We start from the raw sequence: 25,500 nt of genomic DNA on the forward strand, positions 1-25,500 counted from the left end.
GAGTCGCTGAGCAGCTCGCTCTCCATGTGACTTCAGTTTCCGTCTGTTCCTTCCGCAAGTGCTAAAATAATCTGATGCCCCAGAGAAAGGAGGCAGCCCAGCCCCGCGTTTGGCTGCTCTCGAGGAGGCCGGAGCCCCTGGAGAGGATGCGCCCCACGGAGCAGCCTGGGCCTGCGGGAGCCGTGAGTATTTCCTGCGCGGGGGGCCTCCCCGTGGGCAGCTGTGGCCCTTCGCGAGGGGGGCGGGCTGGGGCGAGGTTGGGTGGTAGGAGGTCAGTGACCGTGGTCCGTAGCTCAGGGCTGACAGGGGAAGCTGTGGCCTGCTGCATCCAAGCTGTGCCGCCTCCGCGCTGGGTTTGGAGGCCACAGCTCCGGGTACAGGTGGAAATACCTCCCTGTAAGAGCACTTAGAGCTGAAAAAGGTGGTGTGGTGTGGTGTGGTGGAAACAACGAGGGCTTCAGAATCAGTCGTGGGTTTGATTCCTGGTTCTGCAGGGAGAATGTGAGCAGTCAGTAAACGTTTCTGAGCCTCGGTTTTTCTCATCTGCAAAATGGGAGCAATAAGGCTCCCTCCCTGGGCTGGGTGACTGGATATAATGAGACTACTCTGTGAACACTCACCATGCTGAGCGCTTGGATCTCCTTTCCTGCCCGACAGCATGGATGGAGAATCACTATTTCATAGAGATACTAAGACTTGTTAACAGCAGCTGTATTTATGCATATGTTATGGATGTCTTCCACGTGCCAGGGGCGTCCAAGGCCCCGGAGACAGCTGCGAAGAAGATGGGCAGAGTCCCTTGCCCCACAAAGCATTTGTCCTTGGGAGATTCACTAGGGTTCTGCTACTTAGATCCACAGCTAGTAAGTGTCAGAGGGAGGCTAGAACTCAGGCCCTTCCGACCCCTTTTCCAGTGCTCTTGCAAAGCCCTCATGGCCTCTACATGTGGGCCAGATTCTGAAGGGGTCAACATATATCCCCACATTCCCGGGGGCTGGACAGAAAAAAGCCAGGAGCTGCTAGTGTGACTCCATGCTGCCCCCAGAACGGCCTGTGGCTCCACTTCACCCCTGAGAGAAGGTGAACACGTGCCCCGTGGTGGCTGGGACTAGAGGAGGCTGAGGCAGGGTCCTAAGCGTGGAGCCTCTGGACAGGGCTGGCCCCGGGGCGTGCGCTTCCAGGGGAGAGAGGGGACCTCACTGGAGGTTTCTCCCATGATGGGTACAGCCCAGAGTCTGCATGGTAGAAACAGAATTTATGGAGCTGGCCTGCCACCCGTTTTACCTACTGGCTGTGACACAGTCTGTTCCCATGGATGTTGCTGGTTTGCTGGACTTTATAGCTCTGAGACTTATTTATTTTCCTCACACGCCCGTAGCCATATGTATGCCTGAGAGTTCCCAGAGGGGTGTATAGAATTGTGGGCCCAGGTAGAAACAACTCCTGCTTTAGGTTAAAAAAACAAAAACAAAAACCCAGCTTTCATCTAATGGTTGCCCTCATAGAAAATTCATGAAAACTCGTGTATATATGTTCCCCCATAGTTTGTAAGCCCATCATCCAAGAGCAGGCACTTCCCAGAGAGTAGGCTCCCGTTGTCTCTGTTCTGAGGTCTCTGGTCTTGTTGGCTGGTTTGGAAGAGCACTGCTGGTACCCATCATAGCTGCATCCTGGCTGCGGTGCATCCACGCTGCCACGTGTACACTAGACTCTTGTACGGACAACTAATGTGCCTTATGTCATGCTCAGATCTGCTTTGTAGCCACATAAGTTAGGGGAGGGTGGGCTTTCAACCGTGACTGAAAAACACTATCTTTCTCAGGTCATGCTTGTTTGTAACATTCTTACAGGTGTCTCTGCTCACTGATGCTCATTGATATGTCATTGCACATCAGTGACAAATGTTTATAATTTTTTTTGCCTTTGGTAGAGCTTCTTTATTATACTCATCCCTCCCCCTGCCACCATTCTTCTTAACTGTATCATGGAACAAGTGCCATGTGCTCCATGTGGGGGGTGCTCTGGGGTAGGTTGGGCGATGATTTCTGAAAGCTCAGAGAAGTGAGCAGAAGCAAAAAGGATACTGACGTGTGGATCTTCTAAAGCCTCACACACAACTCTAAACCTGAGTCCAGGGATCAGATTATTAGATAGGACTCTTTTAGTTGCAAATGACAAAACCCAACTCAAATTGGCTTCAGCAAAAAAAGAGGATTTATTATTTCAAATAAGTGAAAAGTCTGTGGGCAATAGCTTCAGGCATGGCTGGGTCCAAATGTTCGAACTGCATTGCCAGGAATCCATCTGCCTCCACCTCAGCTCGGCTTTCCCCTGTGTAGGCCTCACTGGCAGGGAGGTCCTGAGTTGGTGGCGAAGATGGCTGTTGGTGGCACCAGTTTGGCCTCTGAAGCAGAAAGAGAAAGCCTCTTTCCCATTACTTCTAGTAACTGTCTTTGCATTGATTTTCACGGGCTTGGCTTCTGGGACGTGCCTGTTATAATCCAATCACTGCGGTTAGGGAAATGGGGTGCTCTGTGGGGCCCAGCCTTATTCACAGGCCACACCCTGGACCCAGGAGTTGGGATCAGACCCTGAAACATTGACTTTTTAAGAAAGGAAGGGGGTTGGTTGTGCAGCGATATAAATGTATTTAACACTACTGAACTGTACACTTAAAAACAGTTAAGTGTACTGTGATAACTTTTATGTTACGTGTACTTTAATCACAATTAAAATTTTTTAAAAGAAAGACAGGGGGTGGTTTTCTCAAAGGGGAATTGAGGAGTTGTTACCAGGAGAAATGAGTGTGAGTAGGCAAAACCAACCAATTTTGAGAGCAAATGGAATCAGGTGCTGAGACCAAACCACGTGTCTTTTCTCACTTTGATGCGTGAATGACTTCAGAGTCCACAGGGGGACTAAAGGAGGAAGCAGACTCTGCCATGGTTCTCAAGTGATGTGGGCGCGAGGAGCAGGGCTGGTACCAGTTATGGGCTCAGTGAGGGTGGCCATAAAGCCCCCTGAGGTCACGGGACTCCCCTCCTCCAGCCCCACCCCTAAAGCTCGCCTAGGTTGTGTACTGTGCCTTGTGCCCCAAGCAACTTTCTCCTGCCACCTCCAGGAAAGATAAGAATTGGGAGGGGATTTTTCCTCGGGAGATAGCCCTTGGGGCTCTGTCTTTTCACCCTGGCTCTCCTCAAGCAGGACCTAAGCCTCTGAGGCAGCCCAGCACCTACAGTGCTGCCAGGGGCTTATCTTGGGGTATGCCTCATGTCCTCCCAATAACTTCATGTCACTCCATTTTGGATGTCAGCCTGGACAGTGACTCCTCCTGACCCCCCTGCTGTCACTCACTCCTCTCCTGGTCCAGCCCCCATCCCTTGGGGCCCTCCTGCCTTTCCAGGGTCTCCTCTCTGTGGTCCCACCAGGTGCCAAGGCTGAGCTGTCTCTCAGCCTGCAGGGTCAGTGGGGCTTGGGTCTTTCCCTCCCTGGCCCTGGGCCTCCTCCTTTAGGTCTCCCTGTTACCGCCCAGTCTGGTACTGAGACCACCTCACATGACTCCCCAGTGGCCTTTCTCTTGTTCCAGGTTATTGGGCCCTGCCTCAGGTCCTTACACCAAAGCTTTCATTTGGCTTCTTATCTCCTTCTAAATCCCCAGTTTTTTCTAGGCTCTCTAGCTCCCTTTGAAGACGTCTAACAGGCCCACATCTTACCCGTCCCTACAGAAAGCCATGGTCCCATGACACACTCAGGGGTGCTATTCAGAATATCAAGCAGCACATGGCACAGGCACTGACCAGTCAGAATGACATTGTCATTAGAAAGAGGGTCCTAGGGGGCTCTGCTGGATCAGGTGTTATCTCTTTGGTTGCTAGAGCATGGTGGGGGCCCCAGGAGTACCAAGAGAGGGGCCAGGCAGCTGGGATGGGGACTCATGGGATAGCTATCTACCAACAAATACATACCTGTGCACCCCAGGTGACCACTCACCTGACACACACTTCTCCCAGGCAGGTGAACATCCAGCACCTCCTACCTGGGCCTGAACTCAGTTCTGGTTTGGTTTCACTGAATACAACTATGTGACTTTAGCAATTCGCTTTGGCCTTTTTCAGTCTTGGATTTCTTATCTGTAAAATGGAAATAATAAGCAGGGACTTGAATAGATACTTGCACACCAAGGCTCGTAGCATTATTCACAATAGCCAAAAGGTGGAAACAAACTAAATGCCCATCAGTGGATGAATGGGTAAACAAAATGTGGTATGTACATGTAATGGAATATTATTCAGTTTAAAAAAGGAATGAGATTCTGATACATGTTATAACATGGACGAGCCTTGAAAATGTAACTTAAGTGAAATAAGCCAGACACAAAAGGACAAATGTTACACGATTCCACTTATAGGAATACTTAGAATAGGCAAATTCTTAGAGAAAGAAGGAATAGTGGTCACCAGAGGGGCTGGGGAGGAGGGGGAATGGCAGTTATTGTTTAAGGTACAGAGATTCACTTCCTGTCTGTGCGACAGAAAAGTTGGTTGCACAACAATGTCGATTTACTTAATGTCACTGAATTGCACATTCAAAAAGGGTTAAAATGGTAAATTTTATGTATATTTTACCATAATACATAAGGAAAATAATAATGCCTATTAAATAGCACAATATTAAATGAGATCAAATGTCTGTAAAAAGCCTTTGCAACCCTAAGTGCTATTATTATTATTGACCAATAGCATTAAGTTGTAATCCAGTTCTCTTGGCTTCATCCAAGAATTCCCTAAAAATCATTTTTATTTTTTAGGGAGGGAATTTTATAAAAATCACATTACTCCTATTCCTCTGTGAATTCAAGTAAGTTCTAATAAACAAAAGAATCAGCTTAGAACAGCTTGCCAGTATTATTTGAGCAATTTTGAAAAGGACAAAATGATCTCCCTCATAATCTTGAGACTACACCAGGAAAACTTTATTATTTTTCATCATTACATATAAAAATACCCATTGAAGAGCAGGGCAGGTTGGGTGCGGTGGCTCACCCGTGCACTTTGGGAAGCCGAGGCAGAAGGATCGCTTGAGGCCAGAAGTTCAAGACCAGCCTGGGCCACAGAGCGAGACCCCCCCATCTCTACAAAAAAATTTAAAAAATTAGCCGGGCATGCTGGCATGCGCCTGTAGTCCTAGCTATTCAGGAGGCTGAGGTGGGAGGATCGCTTGAGCTGAGGAGTTCGAGGTTGCCATCAGCTGTGTTTGCATCATTGCACTCTATCTGGGGTGACAGAGCAAGAACCTGTCTATAAAACAAGAAAGAAAAGCAGTGCATTACAGAGGATATCACTCATTCACACTTTACGGTGTGCTGAGAACATAAGGCAGTGGTTATCAATTTTTTTCTTTTGTAACAACACAGAAATATTTTCCCCCAAATATTAATAAAATATCTGACTTTGCAATCTCAGGATGCACTTCAATTGAAGTGACCCAGAAGATTAAAAAAGTAGAAGACACTTTTTCTTCAAAGTTAAATCACTTGGTGTGCATTCTGAAGTATTTAGGGGAATGTACTGATGACTGCAATCTCTTTTGAAATACATCAAAAAATAAGATGAATTAAAGGATGGATAGAAGGATAGACAGATGGATGACTATATGATAAAGCAAGTATAGTAAAATGTTAATATTAGAATCTAGGTGGTACATATACCAATGATCACTGCCTAATTTTTTCTGTTTTTCTACATGTTAAAATTTTTTCATGAAACGCGGAAAAGTGAAATTACTAACAATACCTAGTAACTGTTCACTTTCCTTTTCACAAACATAAAAATCATATAATAAAAAATCCAAAAGCTTCCACAGGAGCTTTAACTACCTATAATATACAATCATATTATATGGGTTATTAGATTATTACTCAACTGAACTATTAGGCTGTGATAGGCCTATTAGGCCTTGCAGGATGAATAGGAGTTTGGCAAGTGAAGATCTGAGAAAGTGTGTTTCCCACAGAGGAAACAGCATGTGCACATGTGTGGTTTAGTCAAGGATAACAAGTATCCCAGGATGGCTGGGGCTTGTGGTATTGAGGTTGGGTTGTTGCAGCAGTCACAGACCTGGTTTGAATTGCAGCACTAACATTCTCTAGCTATATGGCCCAAACCTTCGTGAGCCTCAATTTACCATGTGTAAAATGGGGATGATAGCATTTACCTAGTAGGGTTTTGTGATAATTATTATATGTAAAGTATTTGGCATTGCGCTTAATCCAAGGTGAGAACTCAATTAACATGAGCTATGACAGCTAAGAGCCCGGAAGGAATCTGGGAGCTGTTTGCAGCCCTTGAATACGATCCCATTGAATCGGTCAATTGTCAGGAATCCATATCATCTCATCCGGCAGCTGTACTCTTTCTCTGGGAAACCAAGTGGGGAGGGGGGAGATTTTTCATTTCTATTCCACTCTGGGTGCTAAATCTCTGTCATCACCTACAATCCCTGCCCAGAGTCTCCCACAGACACTGGGTGGTCTCACCTCCCCTGAATGTCCCAAGGGCCACACTCTGCCACTCCCATGGGTGGGAGGAGGTACTGCAACTCCTTCCTTGTATTTATTTCAACACCAGCTCCCTGTTTGCACACAGGGACTCTGCTTTCCCTTTCACACCGACACCACCTTGTCTCACTGCAGAAAATGTCTGCCCTGGGTGTTGGGGTGTCCTCCTGCAGGCCTTGGAGTGTGGCGAGGGTCCCCCTCCTGCACTTGAAATGAAGTCCACAACATTCCCTTGTGTCAACAAAGCTTTTTCACACACATTCTCTTATTCAGTCTTGACACGACCCTGTGAGGTCAGCAAGGCAGGTATTGTCACTATGGCCCCCATCAGAGTGCAGGAGCCATACCTGGGCCCAGGTCTCCTATCCCCAGTCCAGGGTCCCTTCCTCTACAGGTCTCACCTGCTTCCTCTTACCGAGGATGGTGGCAGGTAGTGACCCCCTCAGAAGTGACCAGAGAGAACAAACCTGTGATACTGAAAGGAAATGACATGCTGCAGCATTCGGGGCTGGGTGTCTATCCACAGAGATTATGTGGGTCTCTCATACACAAAGGTGGCCCTGAGGAGCCACCACCAGACATGCAAGAGGAAGGTATTATCTTCCAGTGGGAGCAGATTTGCAATTTTTTAAATACCTGTGGCCTCATGCAGCCTGTGGCCATGGAACACAACAGAGTGAACTGACCTCTGTTGGCTCTGACGGGCTGACGCTGACCACACAGGGAAGCCGGTTGACTCATCTGTGGCCCTGAGGAAATGAGGTCTGAGCAGGAAGTGCTCAGAGTGGGCTGCACACATGCATTGCCTGGAGTCACCCCAGGAAGAGCCCAAGGGAAGAAGGGTTGAGTGGCCCTTAAACCTCCCTCCAGGTGGAAGCAGAGCCTGGCTCATTCCCAGAGAAAGTCTCTTCTCACAAGCTCTGGTGGAGCCTTGGCTGACCAGGAGTGCAAGGCTGGGGTGGGAACCAGAGATCTGTATTTAAATGGTGCTTGGGAACCGCTGCACTCACTCCTGAGCCACCTTGTCCATATAATTTCATCTCCCTAGGCCGGGCGCGGTGGCTCACGCCTGTAATCCTAGCTCTCTGGGAGGCCGAGGTGGGCGGATCGTTTGAGCTCAGGAGTTCGAGACCACCCTGAGCAAGAGCGAGACCCCATCTCTACTAAAAATAGAAAGAAATTATATGGACAGCTAAAAATATATATAGAAAAAATTAGCCGGGCATGGTGGTGCATGTCTGTAGTCCCAGCTACTCGGGAGGCTGAGACAGGAGGATCGCTTGAGCCCAGGAGTTTGAGGTTGCTGTGAGCTAGGCTGACGCCACGGCACTCACTCTAGCCTGGGCAACAGAATGAGACTCTGTCTCAAAAAAAAAAAAAAAAAAAAAAAAAAAAAAAAAAAATTTCATCTCCCTGGCCTGAGTGTTCTCACCTCCAAATGGTGGTGGGTAGTCCCTTCAGAAATGCTGTAGTTCTTCTCAGAAGGGTGGTCAGTACCAAATTTGAATCAATGCGCATTTGCCAGAAGGGTCACGTGCAACGGATCTGTCCTTTCTCATACACATTCTCAGGAGCACACATTCAAGAACTGCCACAAATTCTAATGCTACAGCTCTTCATTTACTTGTCCAGGCTGAGAGGGGGACCCAAGTCCTGGAGGCCAACGTGAAGAGGCCTCCCAGTAGTACGGTCAGCTGCTTACAAAGCAGTGATCTCCCACCCTGGGTGTGTTTAAGCACAGGCAGGTTGACAACCTGCCAGGGACATTAGAATGATGATGAAGACTACTTTTTGAACATTCTTTTAAAACTTTTGTTAATACAGTAGCAGCCTGCAAAACAGGAATTATTATTCCCATTTTACTGGGGAGGAAAGTGAGGCCCAAGGTCAGAGCCAGGCTTTCAACCTGTTCCATCTGTCCCTTTAGCCTGGGCTCTTCCTTCACCCCTTACAGCCACCATTCCAGGGACTGGGCTATGAACATGCAACCGTAAATCTAAATCCCCTTGACCATGAAAAAGAAAGGTGATGTCCATAATGAAACTTATTTTAATTATTAGTCAATGATATTTTTCCTATGAATTCCAAACATGATCATTTTAAGCACAATCACAATAATTTCAATTCTAAGTACCTATAAGAAATTCTCTATTTCAGTGATATTTATCAGGCTCTGATTATGATGTATATATTAATTTTTAAGTTATTATAGATTAATTCTATCCTTTCAAAACTTGACTTAATACAGCAATTGAGGCTGATTTTTGGAAAATTAAAAAATATGAAGAAGCAAGAATACAGATACAGAAAAAGTAAATATCGGGGTGCCCTTCTTCCCACTGTTGAGATTCTGATATGCAGCCTTCCGAGTATGTTGTATGCACATGCATACAACATATGCATATTCTTGCATATTCTTTTAACAAACTTGAGGATTGTACTATATGTTCTGCTTTGGACTTTCTTTTTTTCTTTAATGTTATTTTATTATGAATATCTTTCTATGTCAATAAATATATTGCTCCCAAAGCATTTTTGATTGCAGCACACTGTTCCTATTACATAGTTGTATAACAATTCATTTAACCAATTCTTCCATTGTTGGACTTTTGAGGATTTCAATTTTTCGTTATTATTACTAATGCTAGAATGAATATTCCTTTAAAAATATTTTAATATACATGATAATTCCATAGGATAAATTCCTAGAAATGGAATCATAGAATAAAAAAAAAAAACCCACGCTTTCAAGGTCTTTGACAAATTGTGCTAAATCTTCCTTCAGAAAAAGTGTGCTGGCCAGGCGCGGTGGCTCACGCCTGTAATCCTAGCACTCTGGGAGGCCAAGGTGGGCGGATCGTTTGAGCTCAGGAGTTCGAGACCAGCCTGACCAAAAGCGAGACCCCATCTCTACTAAAAAAAAAATAGAAAGAAATTATATAGACAGCTAAAAATATATATAGAAAAAATTAGCCAGGCATGGTGGCACATGCCTGTAGTCCCAGCTACTCAGGAGGCTGAGACAGGAGGATCCTTTGAGCTCAGGAGTTTGAGGTTGCTGTGAGCTAGGCTGACGCCACGGCACTCACTCTAGCCTGGGCAACAGAATGAGACTGTCTCAAGAAAAAAAAAAAGAAAAGAAAAAGAAAAAGTGTGCTAATTTGCTTCTCCACCTGGAGGGTATGAGACAGTTCTTAGAGGGGTAAAAAACCCAAAAGCCATTGTATTGCCTATATTTTAACAAATTCATTATTAAGAGAAAGAGAAGGAAATCTTGAGATCTGAATTCATACATCACAGTTCTAAATGCTCTGTTGGCCCAATCCTCAGTTTGCAAGTTCTTTTTTAATGTACCCAGCATTTGAATATTGATTTTTTTCAAAATATAAGAATGTGTTAATTCCCTAAAAAATGCAGCCAGTTCTTTGCTTTTAAAACCATTCTTCATTTTCTTTTACATGTAATTTCAAAATCATAATTATATCTCAATTTTTAAAAAGTATATACATGGCTTATATTAAGGGAAAGGGAACACATGGTATCTTTTTAAAAGTTTTAAACATCTCCCTTAGATTTGATAGCCAGTTATTGAAGTTATCCTAAATTCACTTATCAAAAGTTGAATAGTTATCATATTGAATGTAAAGTTTGGGCCAAATTTGTTGTTGTTGTAGTTTTGTTTTTTTTTTTTTTTTTTTGAGACAGAGTCTCACTCTATCTCCCTGGGTAGAGTACAGTGGCATCATCGTAGCTCACAGCAACCTCAAATTCCTGGGGTCAAGTGATCCTCCTGCCTCAGCCTCCCAAGTAGCAGGGACTACAGGCCCATGCCACAATGCCTGGCAAATTTTTTTATTTTTTAGTGGAGACAGGGTTTCACTCTTGCACAGGCTGGAGTCGAACTCCTGAGTTCAAGCAATCCTCCTGCTTCGGCCTCCAAAAGTGCTAGGATTATAGGTGTGAACCACCGCACCCGGTCAGTGTGTTAATTTTTTGTAACTTTTTTAAAATTAAATTTCATACTTATAGAAAAGTTGCAAAAATAGCACAATTGATTCCCATAAACTTTTCCCCCAGATTCAACAATCGTTAACATTTTGTGTCACTTTTGCTTTCTCTCTCTCAATGTGTATATATATATATATACACTCACACATATGTGTATATAATTTTTTCAGTGTGTATTTTGTAAGAACAACGATCATAAATCTGGAAAGTTAACATTGATTCAACACTATTATTTCTTCCCCAGTCTGTATTCAGCTTTGGCCCCAGTAAAAATGTACAAAATTGAATTTTGAAAATATTCAGAAGTGCCCCAGTAATGTCCTTCGTAATAATTTGGTCATTCAGTTGAGAAGTCTGCAGATTTCTCCACTATAAAGTTGTCATTTTGGCCTTTGTAAAATTAAAAAGTAACTTGTGAGGAGATACTTTAAAACTATATTAGTATCTTGTTTCCCAACAAATTTTGACTTTTTATTTTTAAAATTTCTTGCATCTCTTGATGATTCTTATCTGCAGGATACACTTTGAAAAATATATTGCTGGAACACATTTCAGCCACTTTCTCTAAATTTTAAGAGGAATTTTAAGGTAGCATTATAAAGATAGCTTGTGTTCTTTGGAAATATGTCTTAATGTGTACAATTTTGTCCTTTATATTTAGGCCTGTTAAAGAGCCCAAGCCGTGTTTTAGTTAGGTCTTTTGCTGCCAAGATGTAACAGCTGAGCCAGCCATTGGGGGTGGCCGTGGAAGGGTGGTTATCATGAGAAAACATGAAGCTTGGAAACTAACTTGGCCTTGGTGAGAGCCATCAGGCCATCAGGAACCCCACAAGGCAGGCTTAGAGCCCATTCTCTCCACCCTCTCTCAGCCTGCTTGGGCCACCCTGTTCCAACTTCTCTGATCCTTGCCCTCCGTTGAATGTTCTATTCTTTTCTGTTCACGTGCCTTGCTGTCCACCTCTTCTTAGCAGCTGCTTCCCCATGGTGAGATCCCAAAAGAATTCATCTGTACCTTCTCTCTGTGTGCCCCGTAGCTCCAATTTGCACAGCTAATTACCTCATTCTCTCCCTGTCTCCACACCGGGATCACCCATATGGCGCTGGCAGCATAGAAGGGTTGACCCCCCTTGGTCAGGTATTTCCCCCAGATTCCGTCAGTTTGCTGGTGGTGGAGGCAGGTGGTGTGGGATTCTCCCAAGGGCTGCCCCTCCAGGGGGCTGTGGGTGTGGTGGACACAGCATGGACCTGGAAGTTCTGTTAGCGCATCAGCCTTGTTTCCTGAACTACAGTCGGGACGCATGATCTGTCACTGCTGTGCTCCGCTCAGATATGAGAAGTCGTCTGGAAGCTCTAGTTTGAATGTCAAAATTTTGGAATTTTCAGGACTTTGTAAGGTTTATGTGAATATGCATTTTAAACTTAACAAGTGCTTACTGAGCACCTTTCTGAGAAGAATGTTTGAAAAAGGCGTGATAAAAATTCCTAGAAATTTTGGGACAAAAGATTACCATAATTTTGCCTTCCCCCTTAGAAACTCCAACATTTATTTCATTTCCTCATTTTTTAATTTTGAAAATTTTGAAATTTACAGAAAAGTTAGAAGAAAGAACAATGCTAGATTTACCAATTGGTGATATTTTGCTTTCACTCTCTCCATTGAGCCATTTGAAGGTAGGTTACATAAATTATAGACATCACGAAACTTCACCCCTAAATACTGCAGCATGCATTTCCCAAAAACAAGGGCACTTTCCTATATAACCGCAGCATCATTATCATACCTATGAAAATTATCAATAACCTGTTCATATCACCTGTACATCTAAAAACACATCATTTATTACACATTTAAATTTCCCCAATTATCTAAAATTTTTCCTTTAGAGATTTTTAAAGGTCCCAAATCCACTCAAGCTTCATGCATTGCACCTGGTTACTTGTGATCTAAACAGACACCACCCCACGCCCACCCCCAGCCTTTCTTTGTGTTGGAAGACTTTGACCCTTGAAGAGTCCGAGCCAGCTGTCTTGCAGGACATCTTACAGCCTGGGTCTGTCAGATTGTTTCCTCATGACTGGATTCGGGGCAAACATTTTGGCAAGGGGTCCACCGGGATGGTGCTCTGTGATTCCCAAGGCACCACACTCAGAGGGTCAAAATATCAGGAGGTCTCACCATGGGGGATGCCAAGTTTGAACATTTGGTGAAGGTTGAGGTCCCCCTAATTTTGTGTTAAGAATCAGAGAGACCAAAGCAGCTTGCCTGCGCCCCTCAAATGCTTCCTGGGGGAAGGGACTGTGCGAAGTGGTCACAGACGGGGGCTCTGTTCTGTGTCATCTGTTCTCTGTGCCCGTCATCGGCTGCCCTTCCCCTTCTCCCAGATCCCACATGGGACTGGCTCCTTCATGTGTGCACGAAGGCAGACTCCCTTTCCTGTGGGCCCTCCACTGGCCGCCCAGTGCCCCGTGTGTCACGGGCTGTCCATCACACGTCCCCACGCACACCGCTGCGCGCTCTGCCTCAGCACATTCCCTCCCCCAGACCCGTCTAGAAATACGTGTTTCTAGCACAGAATGCCTGTGATGCCCACTTTCTCCGCAAGACCCCATTGCTTAAAGCTTTTCAGCGTCTGTGGTTATTTTGAGGAGGAAATTCTCAATTACATGGTAATACATGTATAACACTTGCTAGCAGCTCCGTTAGCAAAGAGGTTACAGTCCCAGCTCTGGCAGCAGCTGCTCTGGTAGTAGCAGTGGGGGTGTGGGAGCTGGGCCGTGGGGAGGGGTCTAGAGCAGCCCTAGCAAGAAGAGGCAACCACCCTGGCCCGAATATTTCTGCTGTCCACGGTGCCCCCAAATATTAGAAATCCAGCATCCTTTCCTTAAAACAAAACAACACAACAAGAACACTCCAATCTAAGTTAGTCCTTAGTATTCCCATACTTTTGAGCATGAGGAGACCTTTTTATGGTCAAAAATACCTGCAGATTGGCCCCTACTTGATGGCAGCTGTGCTCTATTATCAGCTGATTAAGACATTAGATAAAAACAGAAAGCTACTTATTAAAAGAATTAATAATCCTTAAAAAAGAAAAGTTATATTTTATTAATATGGGAAAATCTACCTCTATTGGAAAAAAAGGAGTATACATATGTGATTAAGTGTCAGAGGGACTGACAAAATAGAGATGCTGCTCTACTTCTGAACTATTGTGATTTTAGTGATAATAGGGACAGGGATACTTCAGGACTTCAAGAAACAGAAACCAGTTGAAAGATTTCACACACCCTTCATTTCCTGTCCACTGCAAAAGCAAGCAGCATCCATTTGTCCCCCACACTGAAGCCACTCCTTGGCCTGCATGTGGCCGGGTTCATCCGTCCGAGCAATCCTGTGCCCCAATCTGACATGATCGTGGGGGTGGAAATGGAAGTGTTGCCCCAGCTTCCAGCCAAGCCAGCAGGATCAGGGATGCCCTTTCCCAAATGGGTAAATGTCCCCATCCCTTCTCTTGTTTTGCACAGCCCATGGGGCCATCCAATCATACTCTTTTACCCTACTTGGGTCAGTGAGGCAAACCCTATTATTCTGTGGAAGCAAAAACGGCAAACAAGCATAATTTCTACAACAAAAGGGAATCTTCGCAGCCTGGTGTACATTCTTCTTCCTCACTGGTCGTGTTCTCCTGTTTCAGAATACAGTCTCAATTCGTGTTGGTGTCATGAATGGATCTATTCTCACCACTTATTTATTAGGACCAGGTCTAGAGGGAGAAAGCCAGGCCAAAAACTATGTTGTCTTTCTGCCTAAAAGGGAACACCAACTCTTAATAGACAAGGGATGGCTAGGGGTTGAATCGCAGGTTTTCATGATACCAATTAGAATGCATCAGTTTTCCAAACGAGACAAACCTTGTGAAGACAGGAGCATCAGGCAGCTCGGGGTCCCAGGAACACTGACCGACTCGCAGCCCCCTGGGGAAGCTGCTGGGCTGTGGCACCTGTTTCTGCATTCTGGGCACACTCAGGCTCAGACAGCGTCTTACAGCTGGAGGCACTGCGGAGTGGTCCTCTCCCACTGAGGGTAAGGTGGGGAGAGGGGAAGGTGTTCTGTGCGTACAGGGGAGGGGCATGGAATTTTCCAGTGAGATATGGCTTCTAGACTATTGGACTCTCGGCAGTGCCATGGCTCTGAGGAAGCTTTCTATGGCTACTCACTCTAGGAAGAGTGTTTCTCAACCTGAGTGGTTATCAGTGTGAAAGTCTTAATTTCTTTTCAGGGTCATTGCAGACTTTTAAAATTTATTACTGCTTCATGGCCATTCTCACATCATTGTATCAGAGTTTAACCAGGACACAGAAATCACCGAGATTATTTAAAACAGAGGACACATAATGCAGGAAATTGGCAACACGTGATAGAAGAGGCTGAGACGCCCAACAAGAAAAGAGACAGTCCATGGATTAGCAATTTCAGGAGCTCAAAGGAGGAGATGGTGTAACCAGAGACGTGGGGTCACCAGAAGAAGCTTAAGGATGTCTCTGTCCAAGGGAGACAGGGAGACACAGAGATACCCTGGATTCTCCCTGCCAGCCTCTAACCTCCCCAATCGTGCTGCCCACTGACAAACCAGCTGAGGGCCAGCTGGCTCTCGAGTTTGGGAAACAGCCGTCAGAAGTCAGCCGCCTGCCATCCAGAGCAGGGCAGGGAAGGGAAGGCTCTGAGCACAAGCAGATCTCAACCAATAAGCCTGTTCCTGGGATTAGCCTTGTTCGGGCATTTATTAATGTAGAATTTTTAATCCAACTTTGCTGCACACCTTTTACACATTTAGTATTAATATAACAATATATTCATCCTTCCAGCCAGGTTATTCACTCCTTTTTTCCTGCTTTGTGAGCTGTTCAATTACCTTGGAGATTACGTATAGGATTAACAAGTGCTCAACCAGCTCATTGATGTTTGAAACTCATAAATAATAATTATGTTATTATTAATAACTACCTTCACAGTTAATGAAGCACTTTCACGTACCTGATACTATTTTATTCTGTTAAAACTCTATAAATAGTCATTATTATTCCCATTTTATAGAAGGATAATCTGTGACTTGGAGACTTTATGTGAATTGCTCAAGGACAAAAAACAACTAACAGAGGCAGAATGTAAACTGTAGACTATCTGGTTCCAAATTCCATAATTTCCCCATGATCTCCTGCTGCTTCCTGCCAGAAGGAGTTGCAGGGGGGTGGGAGGGCGGGCACAGCAAGAGTTTCTCTGGGCTAGTTGGCTGAGTATAGAAGGAAGGAGAAGGTATATTTTAAACTTGCACAATTCTTGGTGACCTAGAAATTAAAATTTACTCTTGGGTGTAAGTGACACCAGGCCCATCTAGCATTCTGGTCTGAAGAATTACATTCTCCCTGAAGAGACTGCACTCTTGCCCTTTACACACCTAGATTCAGTATTTTAATAGGCAGAGCTGGCTGTTCTAGAAAGATCAGAGTCACAGCACCATGTACCTCCCCAAGAGTGACAGAAGAGGGGAGAGAGGAAGACAGGGAGGGCGTATGTCCAGGGGTCTCATCTCCCATCTCTCCTCAGTAGAGCACAGGACACCCAGTGAAACTTGAATGTCAGATAAACAATTTGTTACTATAAGCATGTATCTGACATTCAAATGGTGTCTTGCAATTTGCTAAATCTGACAAATTCTGCAAACTTCTCTCAAGGTTTTAGGGGCGGGGGTGGGGGGAAGGGAGCTGGGAGGATCCCGAGGACAGGAACCCATATGGCTCTGCCCGCGCCATCTGTGCCTGTGCAGGCCATCGGGTAGCAATTCCTGCACAGGTGCAGAAGCAGAAGCAGGGGCTGGAAGGGGGTCCCAGTGTCCGCCAAGTGCTGGTGAATTCTGAATTGGAGGTTCTGTCTGTGGTGAGGAGAGTGGCCTGGCCTGAGGTGAAGGTTAATGCTGATTTACTTGGCCTCACTCAGCTGGTGAGCATTCAGATCTGCCCCAACTTAAAATTAGCCTTTGAGACGTGTAAACTTATTTGAAGTAAGGAAGGAGGCAGGGGTGGAAGAGATCTAGATGTGTCAGGCAGAAAGGTCAGTGAGTGGCAGGAATAGGTGAGGAGGCGCATGTCGGCGTTGGTGCCGCTGGCCCAGAAGGCAGGAAGGCAGACACGGGGGCTTTCCCAGGTCGGTGTCAAGTGCGGGGCAGGTGCCATGCTGGGGCCAGACCTCTCCGTCTGGTTCGGAGGAACGCAGAGCTGGGAGGGCAGCCCCTGGGCTTGACTCTCCCAGCAGAGGGGCAGCCTGTGCAACACCTCTGACAGGGAGAAATGACCCTGGCGACTTGTCCTGGAGCTCAGGGAGGGAGACCTGGGGCTGGCCTCAGCCCTGCCACTAAGGCGGTCTGGAGCCATGAATAAGCCATTATTATCTCTGGGCCTTTGTTCATCTGACAAATACCACGGTGTGGGTCATGTTACACTTCCTTATGGTTCCTTTTAGTTCTAAAATTCTGTTGGTATATGTTTAATTTCAAGCCTTATCGTGACTGCCGTTTTGTGTACACTGGCCGGGCAAGAGGGCTGGTGCGCACTCTTTATCAATAATCTTTATTATATCTGAAGATTGCTTTTCCATTTTCCCCTCAATGCTTACCCCTATCCAGGCAAACCATCAAAATGCTTTTTTCAAAGGGCTATATTCAAATGAGTTAACCAATGAAATGGAGACTTTTCTAAAAGCCTCGTTTCAGCAAAACACTTAGTAACTCTAGGGGAGGACAGGCTGCAATTAGCATTTCAATCCCAGCTTGCCCTTCATTTGTTCACTCATTCTCTCAGCAAATATTTATTGAGCTCATGTGATGCATCAGGCAGATTTGAGCTGCAGGGAGGGAAATTTCAGCAGAACTGCAACACCCGGGAAACTCCAGGTGACTTGAGACCTCGTTTCTCAAACCCTTTGCTTCTGCCTGCTGTGCTGGACGCATTGAAGTTTAGCATTCAGCCGTCCCATCCATCAAATGGTAGAGGCAAACAAAATGAGTCTTTTTCAGTAGTTTTAGTGAAAGGTGAAAGGGTTGGATAAATTGAGGATTTGAATAACCTGTGGGTTCCACCCACAGGAGGAGCTGTGGGCCTCCAAGACCAGACATAACTGGGGACTGGGTCCTTCCACCGAGCATGCAAAGCAGCCCTCGGGGCTGTCCTTCTCACACCTGCCTCCTCCGTAGGGCTGCGCTTGAGATGGAGTTGCTGCCCCTTTGGCTCTGCCTGGGTTTTCAGCTCCTGACAGTGGAATGGAGGAACGGAAGTGGAATGGCCACAGCAGCTGCCCAAGGGGGATGCAAGTTGGTGAGTTTTCCCTTGAACTCTGCTTTGTCTGTTGCTCCTGTCCTGATGAGATTGAGTCCTTCTGGAAAGCAGATGGATTGTCGATCAAGAAGGACAGGGAATGAATGAGTACGAATCACTCTGTGCCTGCCCAGCTCCATGCCACGTGCAAGCTGCTCTTTAACCACAGGTTTTTAACATGATGCCTGGGAAAAGCCAGGCAGCCCCTGCCCCACCTTTTTCATACCTGCTAAAGACAAGAGGCCCCAGAGACAAGCCTAGGTCAGTATCCTGGAAGAAAAGTACCTTGTTAAAAACCTGGTTGGTTGAGCTCCACTAATGGCATTAGGATCTCTGCGTGAGGCATATTAAAGCTGGAGAAGCCCTGCCTCGGAGTTTCTGCATGAACCGACAGCAAAGGCTTCCGCAGCCTTGCAGAGCATGCTGCGTGCTGCCCTGCAGAGCCACATGCTTGACCTCGCTGAGGCTTAAGGAGACCCAGAGGGTGGTTCCCTGAGCCTGGGCAGTTGTCCTCTCCGGGGCTTTCAGCCTGTATATGGAAACAGATGTGCGTCATAATTGAGCACATTTCTAGCGATGTTCTCCCTTGCCTATAACTCAATGATATCAAAAGTCTGCTCAGGAAACACACAATAAATATTCCTTGAGCCCTAGTACATCCTAGGCACTGGGAAGACAAATTGGATGTCAGGCTAATACTTACATTCAAGAATGTGTTCTTAAAGCTGATTAATCTTACAAACCCAGCTGTCATCGTTCTTAACCACTTACAGTAACCTCTAACCACTATAGTACTGTGTGTTCCAGTATGGTATAGGGGTTACGAGCCAGACTGACCAGGTTTAAAACCCAGCCACACCACCCATTAGCTGGTGACATTGGGGCCACCCTGTGCCATAGTTCCCTCATCTGTAAAATATAGTGGTAATAATAATACCTGCTAATAATACCGTCACACTGGGTTGTTATGATGATTAAATGAGTTAATACATGTAAAGCACTCAGGACAGTGCCTGGTATATAGTAAATGCTATGTGTTTTATCTATTATCATTAATTTTATTATTGTTAATCTCGGCTACATTTGCCCTTCACCATTCCCTTACAGAGGCAATAACAGATCAACTCACAGTTGCTCCTCGGGGGTTACCCCGCCCACGAAGAGGAAGGGATAAAGGTGAATTCTTTGACAGCCTTTCAGAGTTCAGTCTACACCCTGCCTGACCCTCTCTGGCCTTGAGGCAGGAGTAGAACTTGGCTGCCAGGGAGCCCAAAGAGTGGGTTTCCTGTGGGAATTGAGGACAGAGAGTTCGAAGGCCAGCTACCCTCCATTGCCCCTCATGACTTTGGCCATTTGACGTTGTAAGACAGTGGACGTGGGAAGGTTTTCTGGTGCTGTGATGTGGCCATGTGGTCCGTTTGCAGCACTTCAGTGGGGCCACGGGGAATTGCAGAGGTGCGACCCCCATGACTGCACGGTTGTGTGGAATAGGGTCTCAGAGCTTGAGGAAATCCCCTGACCACAACGTTCCCCAGGGAGTCTCGGTGGAGGGGGAGACCAACACTTACTCAAAGAAAGAAATACACCTTGTCTCCGGATGGGGAGATCCAATTTTGTAAAGATGGAAGTTCTCCTCCAAATTAGTTCATAATTATAATGCAATCCCACTCAAAATTCCTAAGACTTTTTTTCAGAAAGGGGCATGTGGCAGGAGTTTGACATTCATTGTAATGTTCATCTGGAAACTATAAACAACTTAAATGCTCAGTAATAGGAGATTGATTAATTAGATCATAATAATAATTCTAGCTAACATTTATTAAGCATAATAATTGTGTTTTATGTAAATAATCACACTAAAAAAAAACCCATTAAAAATTACAAGTATAATTTCCATTTACAGACAGGGTAATGGAGGTCTCCTCTGGTTAGATAACCAGCCCAGCATCACGCATTTGATAAAAAACAGAACCAAGAGAGGCTGGCCCTAGAACTCTTGCTTTTAACCACTGTGCTATTCAGGCAGTGAAATGATATAGTTCCTAAAAAGGATGTGACCAAATTTATTTTTACTGCCAAGGCAATATGTCTATCATACATCACTGAGGGGGAAAAGTAGATTACTGAACAATTTGTAGAGTATAGTCTTGTTTTTTTTTTTTTTTTTAAGAGAAAGTACGTAATATCTTAGGGAAAAAAACATAAGGAAATCTAACAAAAGGTTAGTGGCATTTCTCTGAAAGTCTGAGATTACTGAAGAGTTTAGTTTTCTATATGTCAAACAGTATCAATTTTTAATTGTTGGAAGCTTGTATTTTAATAATCAGATAAAGAACTTGAGGCTGTAAGAGGTTAGCTCCCCACCCAGGGTCCAAAACTAGTAAGTAGCAGAGATGAGATTCAGACAGGAGTCTGTCATCTCTCCAAATCTGTGCTGTTTCCTCTCTCTCTCTCGGGATTTTCCTCCTCTGTCCCACTACCCTACTTGCCCTCTGGGATTACACCCACAATTTTAGGTAATCACTGGCCTTGTCTACCGACCAACCTGTAGAAAGGAATGACATTGCTCTTCTGTCTTATCACTTAAAACTTTTTTCCTGGACACCTAACTGACATCCTACAGCTGGTTGATTTTGCCAATTTTGCAAAGCATAGGTCTGAATTAAAGTATCCTGGATTGTGTGATCTTTGCAGTGAGATGGGGGTCGCCTCTCCGTCTGCCTCCTTACACTGCACTGCCTTGGGCATTCAGAGCTTTGGGCTCGGGCCCCAGCACTGCCGTGGCTCCTCACTGCTCCCTGCAGACTCACCTGACTTCTTGTTTTTTTTTTTTTTTTTTTTTTGAGACAGAGTCTCACTCTGTTGCCCAGGCTAGAGTGAGTGCCGTGGCGTCAGCCTAGCTCACAGCAACCTCAAACTCCTGAGCTCAGGCGATCCTCCTGTCTCAGCCTCCCGAGTAGCTGGGACTACAGGCATGCACCACCATGCCCGGCTAATTTTTTCTATATATATTTTTTAGCTGTCCATATAATGTCTTTCTATTTTTAGTAGAGATGGGGTCTCGCTCTTGCTCAGGCTGGTCTCGAACTCCTGAGCTCAAACGATCCGCCCACCTCGGCCTCCCAGAGTGCTAGGATTACAGGCGAGAGCCACCGCGCCCGGCCTCACCTGACTTCTTGTACAATTCAGAGTGGTGATGAGCTCCCAAGCCCTTTTAAAAGGTAATATTTATCAATCCAGAATACAGGGGTGCCTCCCATGCACAATTACTTTGGGTGAAATGAAGATGCCACAGTATTGTCGATTGTCAGTGGCTCTGTGAGATACACAGGTGTTATGCAATAGTGATAATAACGTAATGGCAACCATTCAGCAAGCACGGACTGCCTGCCAGGTACTGTGCTAAGTTCTTCAAGAGAAGCTGCTGGTTTAATTTCACAACAATCCTCCAAAGTAGGTATTATTTTTATCTCCATTTTTCAGAGGAAATAACAGACTTAGGCTAAATTATTTGCCCAAGGTCACACAGGAAATAAATGTGTTTTAAGGGAGGCCTGGAACTTGGCTGCCAGCTGACTAGTTAAGTGTGATAGTAAAGAACATTTTCCTATCCTATTTTAAAATTATCATCTCTAGCGCCATTTCCAGTGGTTGCATGGACAGTCCAATGGATGGACTGAGTTTCTGTGCATAGAGCTCTGCCTCAGGGCCTCCTCCCTGCTGACCAGTGTGTGTTTGGACCTAGGTGGGTGGAGCTGCTGACTGCCGAGGACAGAGCCTTTCCTCCGTGCCCAGCAGCCTCTCGCCCCACACCCGGATGCTCATCCTGGATACCAACCCTCTCAAGACCCTGTGGAATCATTCCCTGCAGCCTTACCCTCTCCTGGAGAACCTCAGCCTGCACAGCTGCCACCTGGAACGCATCGGCCGCGGTGCCTTCCAGGAGCAGGGCCACCTGCACAGCCTGGTGCTGGCTGACAACTGCCTCTCAGAGAACTACAAGGAGACGGCAGCTGCTCTCCACACCCTGCCAGGTCTGCAGAGGCTGGACTTGTCTGGAAACTCCCTCACGGAGGACATGGTGGCCCTCATGCTCCAGAATCTCTCCTCACTCGAGTCTGTGTCCCTGGCCAGGAACATGGTCATGAGGCTGGATGACTCTGTCTTTGAGGGCCTGGAGCACCTCAGGGAGCTGGATTTGCAGAGGAACTACATCTTTGAGATTGAGGGTGGTGCTTTTGACAGCTTGACTGAGCTGAGACACCTCAACCTGGCCTATAACAACCTCCCCTGCATCGTGGACTTTGGCCTCACACAGCTGCAGTTTCTCAACATCAGCTACAACATCCTGGAGTGGTTCCTGGCGGCCGGCGGGGAGGCTGTCTTTGAGCTGGAGACACTGGACCTGTCTCACAATCAGCTGCTGTTCTTCCCGCTCCTGCCCCAGTACAGCAAGCTGCGTACCCTCCTTCTGCGGGACAACAACATGGGCTTCTACAGGGACCTGTACAATGCCTCATCGCCGCAGGAGATGGTGGCCCAGTTCCTCCTTGTGGACGGCAACGTGACCAACATCACCACTGTCAACCTCTGGGAAGAGTTTTCCTCTAGTGACCTCTCAGATCTCCGCTTCCTGGACATGAGCCAGAACCAGTTCCAGTACCTGCCAGATGGCTTCCTGAAGAAAATGCCGTCCCTCGCCCACCTGAACCTCAACCAGAACTGTCTGATAACGCTTCACATCCGGGAGCACGAGCCCCCAGGGGCGCTCACGGAGCTGGACCTGAGCCACAACCAGCTGTCGGAGCTGCACTTGGCTCCGGGGCTCACCGGCTGCCTGCGGAGCCTCCGCTTGTTCAACCTGAGCTCCAACCAGCTCCTGGGTGTCCCCTCTGGCCTCCTTGCCAATGCCAGTAATATCACTACACTTGACATGAGCCACAATCAGATCTCGCTTTGTCCCCAGCCAGGTTCCTCAGAGGAGGTGGGCCCCCCCAGGTGTGTGGATTTCAGGAATTTGGCATCTTTGAGGAGCCTCTCTCTGGAGGGCTGTGGGCTGGGGGCTTTACCAGACTGCCCGTTCCAGGGGACCTCCCTCACTCACTTAGACCTGTCCAGCAACTGGGGCGTTCTGAACGGGAGCATCGCCCCTCTCCGAGATATTGCCCCCATGTTGCAGGTCCTTTCTCTGAGGAACGTGGGCCTCCGTTCCAGCTTTATGGAGTTGGACTTCTCTGGGTTTAGGAATCTGAGGGACCTGGATCTGTCGGGAAATTCTTTGACCAGCTTCCCGAGGTTCAGGGACAGCCTGGCCCTGAAGACCCTGGATCTCCGCAGAAACTTGCTCACAGCCCTTCCCCAGAGGGCTGTGTCTGAGCAGCTCTTGAGAGGTCTGCGGACCATCTACCTCAGTCAGAATCCATACGACTGCTGTGGGGTGGAGGGCTGGGGGGACCTGCAGCGTCTGCAGTCCTTGGCCGACTGGGCCTCGGTCACGTGCAACCTCTCCTCCAAGGTCTTCCGTGTGATGGAGCTGCCTGCGGGCGTGCCGCAGGACTGTAAGTGGGAGCGGCTGGACATGGGCCTGCTCTACCTCGTGCTCATTCTCCCCAGCTGCCTCACCCTGCTGGTGGCCTGCACCGTCATCTTCCTCACTTTTAAGAAGCCTCTGCTTCAGGTCATCAAGAGCCGCTGCCACTGGTCCTCCATATACTGACCTGGCTGCGTGCTAAGGTTAGAAATCTGGTCTGCGCGTGTGAGGACACTTTCTTGGCTAGATTTCAAGATCTTATGCAGAGGCCAAGTCTGATGAATTGAAGTCTAAATTAAAATTTAAAATGTTTCCATCCCTTAGTCCCTTCAAGTTCTTCCTCCATCATTGTGAGTTCTCCTCATCCTGGTAAAATATTTATTAAGTGACAGTCTATGAAAATAAAAGATAACATATCTCATAAATATTTTTTAAATCAAACGCAGTTTGTGTCTTTTCTTTTTTTAATGTTTATTAGTGGTTTCACTTAGATTGTTTTTTAGGGTCCTTCCATTGGTGACATCTATGGAGCTGAAAGGGTGGCAATTCAGTGGTGGCCTACAGCAAAAACAACTCCAAGAGCATGTCCCAGGGATGGTGAGAGTCAGTGTCTCTCCCCTCCTGCCTGGCTGGCCTGTATTGCCACCGCAGTCAGAATGGGCCTGTGGCAGGGCCCTCTCCAGGTGCCCCGGATCCATACCTGGAGTCTCTGGCAGACAGACATGACTCTTCCGTGGAAAAACTAAGAGAACAATAACTGGGCCCTGAGTTTTTCCATTCAGTAAACACCAGATGCAGCCCTTGTTCTGATGGAGAACGAAGAGGGAGGCAGAGAGCAGTTCTGCTAACTTATGAACCCTCCTAACTCTTCACAAAGAAATCACAAGTTCTTAGTCGATGTTCAGTGTCTGTATTCACCAGAGTCCTAGTTTCCTTTCTCCCTCGATGAGTAGTGAGCAATTTCTGTGCTCCTCTCCAGGGGAACAGATAACAAAGACACTGCCCCTGTCCTTTTGGTAGTTTAGAATTTACACTTTGAACTTTTTATCCCTGCTTACTAAATCATAAAAAGGGATTAAATGCAGTGGGGGAGGGAGGAGGGTGGAGAGAGGGTAGAAATCCAACCAACTGATTGCTATTACCATGCAGACTAAATGTCAGCAGAAATGTTTAGGCAAATCAAAGAGATAAAATCAGTGGTCTTACTTTGACAAAGCAGAAACTTCCCTTGGATTCTCCACAGGGGTTTGAAAAAGGCCATTTCAGTAAGGCTCCACATTCAATAGCATTAGTAGCAGGCCCTGTTAGATTTTGCCCTTATTATAACCCCAGTTTTCCACACTGCTCCTACCTAGTGCCTGGGATGTCTCTCAGATTGCCTTGAAACCTCTGTCTAGTCCTTCTGGGCAAGCCCAAACAGCTGATGCCCATCAGACCAGACTCTCCTGATTTCCTCTCTCCCTCAACAAAACCCTTTCCCTGGGATCCTGCTGTTTCCCCAATTAGACAAATGAATCTATCTGTGGCTGGTACATTTATGGCTTCTCTTTTTTTTTTTTTTTTTGAGACAGAGTCTCACTCTGTTGCCCAGGCTAGAGTGAGTGCCGTGGCGTCAGCCTAGCTCACAGCAACCTCAAACTCCTGAGCTCAAGGGATCCTCCTGTCTCAGCCTCCCGAGTAGCTGGGACTACAGGCATGCACCACCATGCCCGGCTAATTTTTTCTATATATATTTTTAGCTGTCCATATAATTTCTTTCTATTTTTAGTAGAGATGGGGTCTCGCTCTTGCTCAGGCTGGTCTCGAACTCCTGAGCTCAAACGATCCGCCCACCTCGGCCTCCCAAGAGTGCTAGGATTACAGGCGTGAGCCACCACACCCGGCCTATGGCTTCTCTTGAGTTCATGTGTCACCCCTGTATCGGTCAGTGTCCTTAGTTTCTTGCAACTGAAGATGGTTCTGTCTGATTTAAGCAGCATAGGAATTTAGTAAAAGGATATTGGGAAGCTCTAGACTCTCTGGGAGGGCTGAAGAGCAG

General features: G+C 46.4%; 1 protein-coding gene across 1 annotated transcript; it reads left to right on the top strand.

Annotated features, from left to right (window-relative positions):
* NRROS (negative regulator of reactive oxygen species) lies at positions 1-23,903 on the top strand. Its single transcript, XM_069472742.1, has 3 exons — positions 1-182; positions 17,812-17,932; positions 21,678-23,903. Exons 2-3 carry the CDS (start codon positions 17,825-17,827, stop codon positions 23,646-23,648), a joined length of 2,079 nt encoding a protein of 692 aa, XP_069328843.1. The 5' UTR covers positions 1-182; positions 17,812-17,824; the 3' UTR covers positions 23,649-23,903.
* The last annotated feature ends 1,597 nt before the right edge of the window (positions 23,904-25,500 follow it).

This window comes from Eulemur rufifrons, chromosome 7 (genome assembly GCF_041146395.1).
Source record: "Eulemur rufifrons isolate Redbay chromosome 7, OSU_ERuf_1, whole genome shotgun sequence".
Classification (NCBI taxonomy): Eukaryota; Metazoa; Chordata; class Mammalia; order Primates; family Lemuridae; genus Eulemur; species Eulemur rufifrons.